The sequence below is a fragment of the Micropterus dolomieu genome, linkage group LG16, assembly GCF_021292245.1.
Source record: "Micropterus dolomieu isolate WLL.071019.BEF.003 ecotype Adirondacks linkage group LG16, ASM2129224v1, whole genome shotgun sequence".
NCBI classification, from domain to species: Eukaryota; Metazoa; Chordata; class Actinopteri; order Centrarchiformes; family Centrarchidae; genus Micropterus; species Micropterus dolomieu.
In genome coordinates this window covers 14,842,925-14,859,292 of record NC_060165.1, presented here as the reverse complement: position 1 = coordinate 14,859,292, position 16,368 = coordinate 14,842,925, and the positions used below count along the sequence as shown (strand labels likewise).

The window sequence follows — 16,368 nt, the reverse complement described above, 5'->3', positions numbered from 1 at the left end:
TTCATAGCACAATATGTACAAATCATTTTGCCTGTCTGTGCAACTTGACTGTTCTTCTTTTGACTGAACCAACTCATTCAAATCACACACACATAAGACCAAATGATTGCACAAGTCAACTTACATAAATCAAGGTTTTTTTCTCCTGCTTCTTGTCTTCCTCTTCCATTCCAAATTTCTTCTCCCCATGATGTAGATCTGACACAACAAGTTCTAAAGTGACGTTTTTATTTTTTTTAATTGCAAGCAGTCATAAAAATGTTGAACTTTCTTTAACTTGACAAATCTGAAGAGGTGAATGCTTATAGGCACTTTGGAGGGCTGTTGTGTTAATGATAAATCCCATTATGTCTAAACAGCAAGTATATTACACTGAGGTTTGACCTCAATCTGAGTTACTTTCTGTTTATCATCTACCACCACTCATGTCTTTTTTAACCTGAGGTCCACAAAACTTCAGTTAAAGTCAGTTGTCAAAAGACAGTTTCTTTACCTGACATGGTTTGTGCAAAAGCAAGATGTTTTTATGTATTATTCACCTTGACTGAAAAAATATTTTAATGCACTGCATTTCTAAGTAACTGACTTGTTAGTCTGATTTGCACCTCACAAATGCACTTATCTTAAAATGTACCAGGTAATCATAGGAGATCTGCAGCACAATTGAGAAGCAAAGTGGTTACTCTGTCCACTATCATTGTGCTGTTTAATTTCTATTAGAAGTCTAAGGGAATTTTAAGAGGAAAGATGGACCTCTGCTTACATTGTAATGCAATGCAGTTCATTGCATTTCATTGCATTTCACTGACAGTTGGCCCTGGTAATAGAAGAGCTGATTGCCAAGCGTGTACCTCCTTCTCACTGAATAATTCCAAAGAATACAGGCATTGAATCCACAGAAGAAGAAAAAAAGCGCTACGTCATGGAAAGAATGACGTCAGGTTTTATTAGGCGCCAAGAGAAGAGCCTTGTGTAGCCTAGGTGGAGTTCAGGCAGCCTGACAGCAGCCCTGAGGCTTCGGTACGTACATTTTACAGGCTGCATTATATGATGGGGGAACTGTTTAATAATCCTATTATTATAAAGCGACACCGGAGCAAGTAGGGAGTACGAGGGGATCGTGACGTAACCGTTTCCATAGGCGACTGATATGCTGGCTAAGCCAATGGGAGTCCACACCAGCGGTCCATACCCATCCTCCTTTTGACGTACATCACATGTCCCCAGCGGTGTTATGACAGAAAGGATCTAGGCGAAGCGACATGGTTCCCGTCAGCGTACTTCCGCCTTCGTCAAAATTTACGTGAGAGAAACTGGAGTCAATGATCATTTGGCTGATTGTGTCTCAAATTGGGTCCAATATCTTTTCACATAGATTATAATGCCTTAGAAAAGTGATGATAGCGTTTAATAAGCACAAATACATTTTAGTGTATCAATGAAAAAAGCTAGTGGTGTTTGTCTGCACCAATACTGTGACTAAGTGATCGTTTATGAATGACTATTGTATTCATCAGTAGTCTCTGGATAAGTTAGCTATTGAGTACAATAGTTGTGGTAACATGGTGCAAATATTTCCTGTCGATCAATGAAGTATTCTGATGCTTATATGGTTTCCGGTTTGTGGCCATGAGTTTAGGGCTCAAAAAGGATGGTAACTATCTTGATAGTTCTGCTTGGAAACTTTGGCTGTGATAGTGACAGCGCAGTGGGCGGGATTTTACCTCAGATCAGGGTAGAGAGTCTAGTCTGTGGTGAGACTGAGGGGGAGTTCAAGAGAGAAAGGGATCGGGGGTGCTGTTCAGAGACCGGAGTAAGTATTTGTCGTTAGATTCTCTGTGATAGCGCGACAAAATGCCCCAAGAGGAGGGCTGCTTCCACGTGTTTTAGGGGTGCATAGAAGAGCACGAGCGGTTAAGTCTTCATTTTTGTTTGCAGTGATCAGCGAGGGCCAGCCACCGGTGGGTAGCTGCATTGGGTAGTTAGCTTTCTACCAAGCTAACATCGTTAGCTAACGTTATATCTTGGATACGTTACTGACATTGGGCGTCTCGCTGTCCAACCCAGGTAGCTAATCAGCCAGGATGCTGCTAGATTTTCTTTGCCTGTGCTTAGTTTACTTAGACTTCCGCATTGCCCTGGCCGAAGTTTTTCGACTTGTCAATCTGTTGGAAAACGGCTTTTGTGCATTTTCCTTCTTTACAATCAACATAAGCTAACGCCTGGGAGCTAGTTGGCTAACACTGTACGCTAGCCTGGAACGTTGTTTTTTAATAGTGGACTCCACACGCGACTCTGGACTGTGTCGTGGACGGCACATTGACGTTTAACGTTACACACTGAGGCTCATCATGTAGAGACTGTCTGTGCTTTAACTGTGGACCTCCAAACGTTCCTCTGTAACCTTACGAGAAAGTGACCTGTAAGTTATTTCATTCTACATTTGGGGTGCGTTTGACGACATGTCATTCAGTGTGTTAAACGTTATGTGGACCCCCTTTACTGGCAGAGCGATAATGTGAGTAAGCTATCGTTAGTGGTTGTACTACACGCGCTGCTGCTGCTCACGCGGACAGTTCGGGGAGCTCAGAGAGGCACCTATGCAGGCATATTTAAGTTATTTTGTCGGCTTATTTGTCACTAGAGAGTGGACACGGTGAATGTGTAATTCATTTACGTCGTGTTATCCTTTACCTTGAACCCAGCCTTTAACCGTAACGTCAGCCTGTCAGTGCTGAACCTCAACCCTAACCCCAACCACGGAGAGAGTCTTTACGGAAAACACTTCTGCACCGTGCCTATCCTATCAAGTCAAGCTATCTACCAAGCCGAAATGTCACAGTAGCAACCCGCCATTCTCATCAGTGCAAGCTTTATCGCCATTAGCAGAAAATCGTTCACTTAGAGTAGCACGGCGCCAGCCGATCTAAAACAGTTAGGCTAAACATTGAACTTACCATGTCGCTTTAAATGACCGTATAACGGTAATGTAACTCGCATTTGCCAAGCGTTTCAGCTACCGCTCGTTGATTGCGTATAATAGCATTACACTCTTGACCTTGATGGACAATGTAATATAGTTTAACTCTTCCCTAGGATTGCATGCAAGTTTCCAGGTTGATGTGGAGTGCGGCCACTGAGCACCTTTTGGTGTCTAGTTGAAGGGATCACTCCTTATCCGGTTAAATAGCACCCAGTTTGCTGCAGCGCCAGCAGTGTCTTCCTGCGGCTTGTGATCCTACAGTGGATTGCAGGGGTTTTATCAAAATGCATTTGAGCACAGACTTTAGCTTGAGCTGTGAAGTGATTGGACTGTGATGCATGAATGATACAAGGTGTGCCAGTCACTGTACTATGTTGTCTCCGGTTGTCTCTAGCGATATTACATAATACAATGTCCTATAGAATGTAAAGCAATTCCACGGCCAGGCCTTATAGTCCTTGTTGCAGAGTATATACTAGATGTAATGATAGTTTTGGAATTTTGAGTCAGTTTTGAACAGTAATGTCTGAATTTTCTAGATTTTACTGCATTAGAAAAATATTTGCCATGTTTAGCAATGACTGATATTTCATTGAAGATATCTAGCTCAGCATATAGGGATTCAAAGCCTGTTTAATCATTCACTTAAACTGTCAGTAACACAATCTGTTGCTGTGTTTGAGCCCTTTGAACTCAGACTGTTGCTGTCACTCAAGAATAACAAAAATAATATATAATTTCTTATTCCTTGCCATACCATGCTTTTCCATAATGGCTGACCATTGCCAGCACTGCTCGCCCTGACTATGAGTCAGTAGTTCGTACACTTGTTTTGTAAATAGTTTTTGGGAAAAGATCTATTGACCTCCTTGGCAGTGTGGTCCAGCTGGATAGTGTTTTCCCTACTTACATTTGTAGCCCCGCAACCTTTCAACACTACATGTCTAGGTTTTCATCCTTAATGCATATGAGGTTAATTATCCATGCTGGTGAGTATATAATTTCTACTAATCTAACATTATAGCTCTTGCTCTTAAAATAAGTGCTGTTTGCCTCCCATGGCTCAGGGGTTTTTAGTAGTCAGTCACATAGCAATAGACACTGCAAATTAATGAAGTATACTGACAGCACTTTCTTATCGCCTGTCAAGTCATCACAGATGAGTCCCCCTTTACAGCTGCTTGATAGGTCCACTGATTTCATTGTCACTTCAGCCAATTACAAGCATAGCCTCAAAGATGAATTACTATTCTTAATAGCAACAGTAGCTAACATTTGTCCTCGATTCAGTCCATGTTCTTCAGTAAAATCATTCTAACTGCCTAGTATAAAGCATTATTTTTAGAGAGCAAGTCACTGGAGGTCATTAATCTAAGGTGACATTGAGTCTCATGTAAACTGACATGGAAAGCTAAATAAAGTCTATTTTTTTACCATTAAGTAAGATGTTACTATTTACTTATGATGGAGTTTGCTTATCTTTCTTTCTGTGTGGATTGTAAGGCCAAGGTTATTCCAAGCAAAGGTTTTAGGTTACAATGAGTTTGACACCAAATACTACTTAGTATTCATTCAAATGTTGTCTGGCAAAGCAGTAGAACCAAACCTACATAGGTCTGACTAAATTTAATTTGCTGTTTTAAAGCATAGGAGTTAACATTATGGTTGAAGGGAAACCAAAACTAATTGGGTAAACTCCGATCCTGGCCACTAAAACAATTCTAAGACACACACTTCATATCATGAATTAATCATCAAGACAGCTAAAAGGTCTGACTATGCTACGAGTCGGTCTACCAGGCATTTGTTAGTTTTGGCTTTTCTGAAAAGCTGGGCTTCATGGCTTGACATGTCACTGATCAAAAACACATCCTTTTTTCAAGTAGGGTTGAAGATTTAGTTTGTGCATATCTATATTAAATTTGAAAATAATTACTTACAGCATCATCACTAAGTATATAAAACATAACCATACTGCTAGACTCCAAAGTTTATTCAATGTTAAAAATTTCTGCTTGTTCTTGACTGTGTGTGTGTGTGAGAGATATCTCCTCCACACAGCCAAAACTTATTGTAGAAATTTTAGTAAACCTTGCTATACCAGGCCAGTGGGAACAGGTCAACAGCTACCTTCTCATACTGGTGTAGCCAAATAACAGATTTTTCTCATAATCCTAATGTTAAAGTCTTGGTGACATTACTTGAGTGACATGAAATAAGAAAAATCTCGTTTCAAAATGTCTGTCAGACTATTTAAATTGAGCTGTCTGGTTTCTTGTCTTTAGACCTTCTTTTTTTTTTTTTTTTTTTTTTTAATAAGCATCTATAGACAAATCCATCTGTCACAAATTGCTTTCCCTACCACAGGTCTTGGTGAACTGAGTTTAATGCTCAACACTAGTGTGTCCTGAAATTGAAATGGTAAGGACAGCAAGGTCAGACTCTGACAGCAAATGGCAGGGCGGCAAGACCTCAGGCCACTGAGCTGCTATGTAGAATCACACATAACAAAGAGCACAGAGAGCTTCTCATCTTCAAAGTGGCTTGATGAAAGATGTTCCATTTTGGAATATTTTCCATCCTATGGACATAAAGGACTCTGTAATTACTAAATAAAACCGTCCCAGCTGGTTTTCTTTCCTCCTAAAGGAAATACCTTATACTCCTTTCACAGTCACAGTTGGAAGATGACTACAGCATTGACAATACTAATAGTACTTAAAATGTTTTAAAGAACAGTTTGTCTTGCAAATAAAACGTGTTTTTTTTAAATGGTGTTAAAAAATGTATCAGTCATTAATTATACCTATCAACAGGATAGTCTTTTAGTACTCAGCACTGCTTGGAAATTGTTGGGCAAATGAGAAGTAAATGATTGCAACGTATGACCATATTCACTATGATGAAGTTGTACTGATGTGACAGAACACTGGAATACTGTGAACTTTGTGTGACATCTTACATGGTGCATTGGTGAGGTTTTCAAAATGCTAAGTAACTGATGGATTGTGGATCCTCCTGCTTTGACGTTGGCCAAGCTTTCACATCAGCTGTATTTTGTTAATTGCCGGAGTAGGAACAACTCAGTCATCTTCCTTTGAGCATACAGGGATTTAATGAGATCTTGACTTGATCTTGTTGAATTGTGTTGACGGGGCCTCTTCATGGACATGTTATGCATGTCCTACTGCATATTTTAGGGCATTTTTGGGCCTCTTTATGTCTCCTCTGTTATGATGCCAGGAGACAAAAAACATGTTCAGGCTTGCGTGTGCTTCACCTGCATGGATTTTGTGATTTAACTATCTGTTTTTTATTGATAAATTCAAATAAATGGAGACAAGACTCACTTTATATTCTTTGAGATTAATAATAAAAAACCTGAACGCCTAATTTCTTTACACAAAGGTTTAACAACAAAAATACAATGATTTTATTTAGTAGCATAAAACAGCAGTGTTTGCATTTTGTACAAAATTACTCATTAATAATTGAATTACTTAAAAGAAATAGTAATTCCTAACCAAATCAAATAAAGCAGGTTTGCTAGAAGCTGGCTGCACGTTTACCTGTGTACACAACAAGTAAATGTCCCCTTCCTAATTTATATTGAATAACTTTTAGATCTGGATAAAAAAAGATTTATTTTTATTTTAGAGACTATTACATGTCCTATCTATACATGAAGTAAGAAGAGCTGAAGGGGAAATGTGTGTTGATGGTGACACCTCTGACTGTGCGTTCATGTGAGTTGGCAGCATGACAGCGTTCGAGAGTCGTGTAGAGGTTCCAGTCTGTGGGGTGAAGTAGCACTCCGCTTCGAGCCATGCAGCGCAAGGAGGGCTGGGTGTCTTCTGCTTTGTATCCTCCACATTTACATGGCCTGACCCAGTTCAGCAACGACTGGCTGTGGGGGGAGGGGACAGTCTGGGGGAAGCTAAAAATACCACCCCTCGCATTAGGCAGCTCCATTGCAGAGGGATCCCTAGAATTGCTATCCTCGACTTGCATCGAGTTTTTGGCACGTTGAGGTGTGCAAACTGCCAGAGGGTTTCCTTAGTGTGGAAACAAAGACATGAGCATATTTCTGAGGTGCCCACCACTGTTGTCCACCACTTGTTTCCACTTGCCTTCTAGGTGGTGGGTTTAGTGTGCATCTAATGTGTGATAGCAGCCTTAAATAGCTTGGGTAGAGAAGTGACTTGCGACTTATAAGACTCTAGACCTTGGCTAAAACCGCCTCATATTCATACTGAGCTATGGTCTCGCTGCTGTCGTGTGGAAAGGGTTAACCTTAGCCTCTGTCATTCAACCATACCGTGCCAGCTGTTGGCTTGGAGATCCAATCACAATGATTTTCCACTGTTGTGACATGTGACCTGCTCCGCAATCCGAAACTGTCGCAGCACAGCAAATGTTGGCAGTTCCTTCATCTTGGCGTAGTTGCTGCTTGTGGGGTTAGCGGGTGTGAACGTAGGAGAGGGCTCATAGAGTAAGACTTGAAGACAGGGCAATGGAGAAGGCAGAGAACTGCATTCATTACTATAGGCTGCTCATGTGCTCTGCCCATGTGGCTAGTGAAATATTCCTACCCTTATAAAAGATAAGTAGGCATAATATAAAGACCGTTTACACATGAAAAAGCAGCATGTTATTGCAAGGTGCAAGATGACGTGCATTTTACCCACGACTCCTAAAATTTATTTGTCTTTGGAATTTGTGAAAAAGGGTTACTGTTGGGCACAAGGACCTCAAAGACTTAGTGCCAAAAAACTCTCATTCAAAGTTTGTATGTTGGATATGAGGGTATGGATGACTCCCTAATCTAAGAGTTGGGAGGCTTGTCCTGTCATTGGGCCTCACTAAAATGTTGCATAACTGACCAGACTTGCTTTTGGATTTTACAGCAGTTAACATGTCATTTATCATGATGGAAAGGGCAGGTACACCAATATGTCTGACTTGTCCAGTAATGGTCACACACGCATGCTGTGAGAGGTGTAAATTGCAGATCAGTCCAGATCTGTCGAAAGGTTGGGTTTGTATTTCCTGGCATTTAGCTCCAATCCCCAAGAAAATGCCTCTTTATGCTTTTCATAGAAATCAGAGCGGTGGTGTGAAAAGTAATAATTGATATAATATGATATTAATTGATAGATCACGTTGTCGTGACATCAAATGATGAAATGTCTTAATGGACATGGCATTGAAGACCTCACCTTAAACCTGTACTCAGTACAAGAGTGTTCAAAATAGAGATTTCTGCGATCTCTTACACCTCAGTAATACACCCGGCCCTGCAATTATACCACGTAATAAATAATAAACCCTGTCCCGTTTTCCATGGCAGATGGCTCCAAATAGAATCTCAACATGTGAGAGAATAGTTTCCAAGAATCTCAATGGAATAAGCTGCAAGCATTCATTTGTGCAGAGAGCAATAATAAAGGCTACATTTTCTCTCCTTGTGCATCTGCATCCCAGTTTAAAGTTCTGACACATTTTTGAGTTTTGGACATTCATTTGTAGTTGCATATTTGAAGTCCTGTTTGACGTAAAGACAGATGAATGGTGTTCTCTCAAACATGCTTTGGCCTTTTGTTTTAGTTAGAAAAGCAAGCCCCCCAACCATTTGAGAGATAACTGCAACATTTTTTGCAAACAAAGAAACGCATCCCTGTTGGCCTGCAGTGAAGCCTTTCTTTATGGATTGGATTGCTGAGTTCAGATTCCCTGTGCAGTGTGAATTATGTTCTGACATTGCTTTTCATCTGAAAGTGCAGTATGTGTGTTCAGTGTTTTTAACAAAATAGTTTCAGACTGGAAATCGAGCCCATCTTGTTGAATATTTCCAATATTAAAACAGATTGCACCTCCAGTGCTTCAGCCTATGTAACTGTATTGCAATGTTGTATGCTCGTAATCTTGTGAGTTTTAAAAAGAATTTTGGTTCTATTATCTGAGCGGCACCAAGACAAATTGCTATCAACTTGGTGAATGAATCTGCATCATTGTGTTCAGGCTGATTAAAGCTGAATGGACAGCAGCCTCTCATTAGAATGGACTGTCCTATGTAGCGCCTCACGGAGCTCCCTGATGCCACAGATAGTCTTGATTAGATTAAACAGAAGGCTTTTCCTGATGAAATCAGTCCCTTGGTCCCCACTCACTACGTTACCCCACCAGAAAGCCGGTGTCTTTTTATGATTTTTTTTTTTTCAATGACATACCTACTGTATGTTTGTTGAACAAGGCAACTACTGTTGGCCTTATAGTGTGTAAAGTAACTGTAATTTTCTACTCTGTATTTAAAAGTAAGATCACCACCAAACTTTTCCCATAGGAGGGAGACTCATTTATACTAATAAAAATCACATATAAACCAGTAATAGTACAAAATAGGCTTAAAAAATGATAATAATAAAATACATGACACAAATGAAGGTAGGCCAGATATTTAAGTCTAATTCAAATTAGCTTTATTGGCATGAATGTATAACAACAATATTGCCAAAGCTACATATAAATGAAGTCTCTAGAGATCATTTTAAAGTTACATGCACTATCCAGTAACTTCTTGTTGTAAATGTAGTAGTTTTAACATGTATACTTCTGCCAATCAGAAAGGAGTGGACCACAGTTTTTGTCAGTTTCTTACTGCTATCTTACAGCAAAAGTTAATGCTACACAATTAGTCAGTTCAAATCCAACAAAGACAAGAAATAGACATGCGGATGTAAAGCCTTTACTGTTAAACAGCTGCAAGATGTTTGTATTAACAGTAGATAAACATTGCAGAGGTGACAAAACTACCTTTTTACATTCTCTATGGAGGAAAAACCCTGGGAGCAGCTCGGAGCGGAGTGATAACTGAATGCTAATGCTCCACTCTGTTCACATATTGTGACCGAGAAGCACATTACTTGACAAGTGTTTTGTTCAGATGACAAAATAATAATTTTATTACAGCTCAAGTACAGCTAATCAAAATCGCTTGGCAATAGCTGTAGGCAGTTTTGCTACTTGTCTCAGCAGCCAAGTGGTTTTGTCTAATGGTTTCCATGTTTTCCTCTTATGCAGCAGAAAAATGTTCCAACCTAATTGTCTTTGTAAGTGTGCTGTAGCTGTTGTGATAACAGAAACGGAGTATGGCTCATACGGTAATAGGTCGATACACTTATGGGAAACACAGATGATGGTATTGCAAAGAAATAAATGTATGTGTAGACCAAAGTTAGAAAAGACAACGATTTTCTAATGTCAGCAATAAATCATAATCCTTACATTTGAGGCCGCAGAAGAAGGGCTCTGTAATGTTGCTTGCTTGCAGCTGCATTAAAGATCTTAGACTAAGTGAAACCATGACTCATGTTTGTCAAAAAAGTCTCTGCTCAACTTTCCAGCTTCAAGAATCTCATTGTGTCACAGAACATGAAAGTTTTCCTGGACAGTGGGGCTGAACGATGAATCGTTTTCAAATCGAAATTGCGATTTGAAAGAATGCGATTAGCTAATCGTGAAGAATGCGATTAAAATGTAGGTTAATTATACAGCGTGTTTTAAACACTCATGCAGTTACAGATTAATTTGGTTGTTATCCTTGTGTGACAGATATGCTCGCACATCACAATCTCCGGGCGCCTCCTGTTACGATCCTACTCACCAGTTGGAGCGGGCACAGGGCGTGTACATTTTACAACAACGAACGAAACTAGAGGAAAACGTGGGATAATGGTGCCAGCCGAACCTACACAGGTAGCAGCTGTGCCACAGTTTTGTCCAGCATCAACTCACACTGAAGTGTTTCAACAGCGGCACGTTTAGCCTACACATTCAAGTGATGTTAATTTGTCATTTTGTGTGCTTCAATTACGGATACCATCTCTCTGTGAGCCTATTCTGTTCCGCTCTCTGCAGGCTACATATCCACATGGAGCATTTCAGAATAAGAACATTGTGCCTGTCTGATTTTGCTGACTTGTTCAGATTTTGCTTATTTGTTCAGTTGTCCTTGATTTTTGTGCTTCTACCATGGTTAAGTAGGCTACGTAGTTAAATTGTTAGGTTTTTTTTTTGTCTGTTTTAACTATTGTTGTACGATTGGGAGTCTGCAAAGGGTGTTTTATTTTGAAAATCGACCAGATTCTCTATGCCGTTCTATGTCTGACTTCCTGCCTGGTTCATCTGCTCTGTGCTTCTTGACGTGGCTTCCGTCAAAAATAGACTGGCAGTGAATATTTAACTTTAGCAAAACTTCAGTAAAAAAAAATTGAAAACTGAATCGTAATCGCAAAATCTGGCAGATAAATCGCAATTAGATTTTTTTTTTTTTCCCCCATATCGTTCAGCCCTATTGGACAGTTTGCCCAAATATCATCCATCCTTTGTCAGTGTGATGTCACAAATTGTATGGGGAACTGTGCTGTACATGAAATAACACTTGGTCATGTCACTAATGACATTTTGTATGTTTTCTCTTTCAGATCTGCATGCATGGTGATCTCCTCCTCTGTGGGTGATCCTCAGTCACCATGAAAGACTAGGAACTCAGCTCTCCAAGGGAAATGGCTTGTGTTGTAATATCCCTGCCCTGCTACCTACTGTATGATTCCAGCTGCCTCTGAAGGGCCCTTTCAGCTGTTTATGGGAATGACCAGTGTGTTTGCACTCTTGAGGATTTAAGCTTTTCCAGGACAGCGCCCTTTTTTTCCTGTTTTTATTTATTTTTTGCCCCCACTGTTGACCCGAAGCAGCAACGCTTTGCAACAGAGTGGGGAGACGGCGAGACAATGGCGAACAACTCGTACAGTGGGGTGAAGAACTCCATGGTGGAGGCCAACCACGATGGAGAGTTTGGGTGCACGCTCAAAGAACTGCGCTCTCTTATGGAACTGAGAGGCACAGAGGCGATTAGCAAAATTGGGGAAACTTATCAGGATATTCAAGGACTCTGCAGCCGGTTAAAAACATCACCTATAGATGGTAAAATAATGTTTCCATTACACTCAACATGATGAATGTTTAATTGGAGCAAATGCAGGATGTTTTCTAAGCAGTGCTAGTAGCGAGTGCTGTTGGAATGATAATGTAGTGTACACATAGTTTAGGAGGTGTGTCATTGGCCATATCGTCCACTTTGTGGATACCTTGACATCACTTCCTTGGAAAACTCATATGCCAGACAGGTGGCCGGGCAGGCTGGCTCTGACCTGGGCCAGTCCTGCTCTATTTCAAGGCCTGTGGATATGTCCCTCACACCCTCCCCCTCTCCCTTTTCACCTCTGTCTCTGTGTGTGCGTGTCTCTGTGTCTCTGTGTGTAGGCTTCAGACAGACCAGCTGTCTGCCTGGGCACAGCACCAGGCTGCAGGCAGGTCAATGTCCCACATGTGGCGGACAAAACCAGAGGCTGTTAGGCTGGGGAGTAATGACTTGAACATGTTAGGGAAGGAGTGAATTCATCTTTTGAATATCTCCTCTGTTTTACACTTCCACCAGCAAACTCTTAATCATGAAGAGTTTAGTAGTTAGGCTACAGGAGGGACCCCATTAGGGCAGTAGTGGTTGACAGCACCTCTCACCCCCCCCCCTTTCTACCACTCTTTTTCTCTCTGTCTCAGTTTGTCTCTCTATAGACAGTCTGCCTAATCGCCAGTATGACCTTGACTGAACTCTCATGGGAGGGGATTTTCAGTTTGATCCCAGATTAAAACGGCACCGCATATTCACTGTAGCAGCAACAGTCCTCTATTCAGTGTCTCAAAGCAAGGAACACATTTCCTGGGCTTCATTGAACTAAGAACCACTACCCCGCTGTTAAATTCTTGACCTGTTAATTTATTGGTAACATGGTAAGGGTACAAGGTACAATTTGCCGTCTTTTTCTTGCTGCTTTCACTGTCTGTTATGAAGACCAATAAGCCATTGTCTCAGCTGAGGAGAAATTGCTGAAAAAGGATTTGTTTGCGTGAGTTGTCCAAACACGCATGTGGCTGTGTCAAGTCAGTGAACGTAGTGTCCTTTCATATTTGTAGCATGAGTGACATTGCTTGGTTCACAGGTGTGGATGTATTTGTCCTTCCCCACCCGTTCTAACTAGTCTATGCTACAAAGAAAGAATGGATAGAGTAATAATGGAAGTCTTTAACACGGTATTAGTTGTTCTGTAAGTGTGTGAATAGGTAAGGTAAAATAATAATATATGCATGTTAGGAATATCAAACTACTTTCAACCTCAGCAATAGCTGTGAAACTCTTTATCAGTAGTCTGCATATCAGCCATGTATTTACCATCTTCAGATTATTAAACATGCTTTAAGACTGAGAAAATATTAGATTAGAACCTGATGAAAACAAATCTTCTGGCCAAATGGCTTGCTGCTTTACAAAACAAAGGCATACATCTGCAGTTACATGCAACCACACAGTACTGTTAAGCTTGAATAGGTCCACATTTTGTTTCCCCTCGCAGCAGGTGCTGTTCCACTTGGTGGGCCGCCACCGAGTTTTGATACTTCCACTTTCAATCAGCTCACTCGTCACTGGCTTGAGAAATTAAGCCATCTTTTAAGATTTCAGGAGCTTGACAATTGAAAGGGGATTTATAATTAGTTAGTTGGTCATTTCTCGAACCTCTTAAGCCAATCCTTTCCTAATCCTCCACTTTTCCAAGCTCCTTGTTTTTTCACCCAAAGAAGTTTGACTGGACTCCTTTGCAGCTGTGCCTGGATGTACCACTCTACTTTGACTAGTATCTGGCATGGACTGTCAGCCTGAATTAGGCTACTTGTAATTTACCATGACACTGCCACTGCTTTTTTTCTGTGCTACCACATAAGGCTGGATATCTCTTATCTCCCAATGCAATTACATTTCAATTCACTGGACCATGATTCATAATGATTTCGGTAATTAATAACCCAATGCTCTTAGTTTGAAAAGAGTACAATGTGCTTTCTAAATTCTGACTGAGCACTGCCAAAAGCTTATTCAAATGTTAATATCAAATATTTATTTTAACATGTCTCTTAGTTTTGCTAGTATACTGTACTTCTCAAGCAACCCCTATTTTTAAAGTGGGGAGTAGGGCTGCACAATTAATTGAATATTGATGGCAATTACGATTTTAGCTTCCCACAATTAAATGAACATGATCAAAGGCGATATCACCGTGTAAAATGCATGGTCCACTCATGGAAAACTCTGCTGCAAGCGCTTCCTAAACTTACAGCAGAGGGGCCGGTTTGGCTGCGCGCGCACCCTCCTGCTGCTACAGTCCAGAGTAGACAGCAAAGTCCACGAGTCCGCATGTGTCCTCTGCGCCACGGCTGCCAGAGCTGGTCGTGGGTCTTCTAGTCAATGCTCCATCAGACGCAGCGCATCCCAGAAGCGTGCCAGATGCAGCTCTCGGCTCCGCGAAGAATACACAAGCCTATTTTTGACAGAAGCCGCATCAAGCTGCACAAAGCACATTGAACTGAGCAGAAAGTCAGAGAACCCAGTCAATTTTCAAAATAAAACACCCTGTGCATACTCCCCGATCATCAAAACAAAAATCAAAATCAACAAAAAACACAGGCAAAAACCTTTTATCTACATTGCCATAGAAGAAGCACAAAAAGCAAACACTGATTACCAAATCAACAAAATCTAAACATGTCAGCAAAATCAGGCGGGCAAAGCGCTCTGAAATGGTCCCTGTGGGAGTTGCAGCCCTGCAGACAACCAAACAAAACCAGGTCGCAGAGAGCCGTTGCTGGTAAGCAGAATGAAAGCCATCGGTAGAACAACAAAATGGACAAAATAACAACCATCCAACAATGTGCTCAGCTCCTGAAATGCGTCTGAGATGCTTCCAGTGAAAGTTAATGCTGTGCAGAGGACGGGACAAAACCGTGGCGCACCAGTAGCTGGACTTAGTGGACTTTCTGGGTAAAATGTTATTTATTTTGCTTCTATGAGATGATGCACTTTAAGGACCAGTCTTATTTTGATGCAAAGATTTGTACATTAGCAGAAATGCAGCACATCATGGGTGTGAAAACAGTTGCCTGTTTATTTAAATTTGAAAGTGCATTAAAAATGTGTTTTTCCTAAAATCAATGCATAATTGTGATAAATGATTTTGATCTCAGTATAGATCAAAATAATCGTTTTAGCTATAATCGTGCAGCCCTAGTGGTGAGGATCCCCTTGTGTGGTGGAAAGAGAGGAACCACCAATACCTGAAGCTCTGGCAGTTTTAGCCTGGTGTTACTCACATGACCACCTGTGTGCGTGGAAGCTGTTTTTTTTTTTTTTTTGTTTGTTTGTTTTGTTTTTTCTGGTGCTTTCTTCGCATCAGGAAGCAACCATCATGAAATAAGAACCTGTTAAGTTTCAGTTAAGTTCCATCTCTCTTTTTCCTAGTTGTGTAGTCCGTTATATAAACTTCAATAACATTTAAGGGGACTCTCCACCATGTTATTTTTAGACCTCAAAATCAATTTCCTCATCATGGGTATTACTACTTGGCTTGTGAAAACAGTTTGGTTTCTGTGGCTTTTTTTAGGAGCTTTTTCAAGCCTGATAAGACTGGTGATGTCACCAGGGTTACCTTATCTTTGGCTTGGGGTCGACACGTTTGAACTGGAAGACATTATGTACTTGGGGTATGGAGTTTGACAAACATGCGTGTTTACCAGGCAGGGAGCGTCCAATGAAAAGTGGGGTCCACTTATTTGTCATGGTCTTGCTCGATGAGCCCTTGCTTCGTCGTTTGTGACCCTTCTTGTCCCCCAGCTGTTTGTAAAAGCAATACTGAATCACTAGAGTACTGTTATAGCAAAATTCCCATCCTTTTACCACATTTTCTCAGGATTGAATGTCACAGCTCAGGATCATAGTGTTGGACTCCAAAGTGTACCCAGATGTCTGCATTTAGGCTGCTTTCTATTGTGCACCCAACCGAGTTAATGTTTAAAAGCTTAAAGTGGCCATAGACGGCCAGAAAAGACTTTGAAACATACCTACAGGAGCGGCGTTATTGCTTGGGTGGGTAAAAACAAAGGTGGCAAGCATCTCTTGTTTTCAGTTTTAATTTTGGGAGGGAAAGCCCTACTAACACCACAGCTTTTCCTTTCTCCCAATGGGATCCTCTGTTTCTTCTGCATAACTAGAGACTCATCAAATGGGCAAGGCCACCTCTCATCAATATTATTGATACAGTTATTCCCTGTTGATTGCTATATTAGTGTAGTAAAATATTTGGGTTCCAGCCTATTTGATCCAGTCACCTGTGGGCTGAGAGGCTTGCACAATTAGACTGCAATTCACAAAAGCTGACCAGCCCTCTGGTTCTGTCATTCCAGACCCCCCCCCCCCCCCCCCCCCCCCCCCCCCCCCCCCC

The 16,368-nt window shown here is 41.0% G+C and overlaps 1 protein-coding gene across 6 annotated transcripts in view; it reads left to right on the top strand.

Annotated features, from left to right (window-relative positions):
- The first annotated feature begins 1,284 nt into the window (after positions 1 to 1,284).
- The window catches only part of atp2b1a (ATPase plasma membrane Ca2+ transporting 1a), a 38,462-nt gene continuing 23,378 nt past the window's right edge, over positions 1,285 to 16,368 (top strand). For 2 of the 6 annotated variants that reach the window (XM_046071736.1, XM_046071741.1), the window contains exons 1-2: positions 1,670 to 1,813; positions 11,467 to 11,965. In XM_046071736.1, coding sequence (XP_045927692.1) covers positions 11,773 to 11,965 — 193 coding nt within the window. In that variant the 5' untranslated portion in view covers positions 1,670 to 1,813; positions 11,467 to 11,772. Of the gene's footprint in view, positions 1,304 to 1,669; positions 1,814 to 1,842; positions 1,962 to 2,405; positions 2,423 to 10,720; positions 10,739 to 11,466; positions 11,966 to 16,368 lie in introns of those variants that run through there. The other 4 variants (XM_046071740.1, XM_046071737.1, XM_046071739.1 and 1 more) reach the window with 4 other exon arrangements.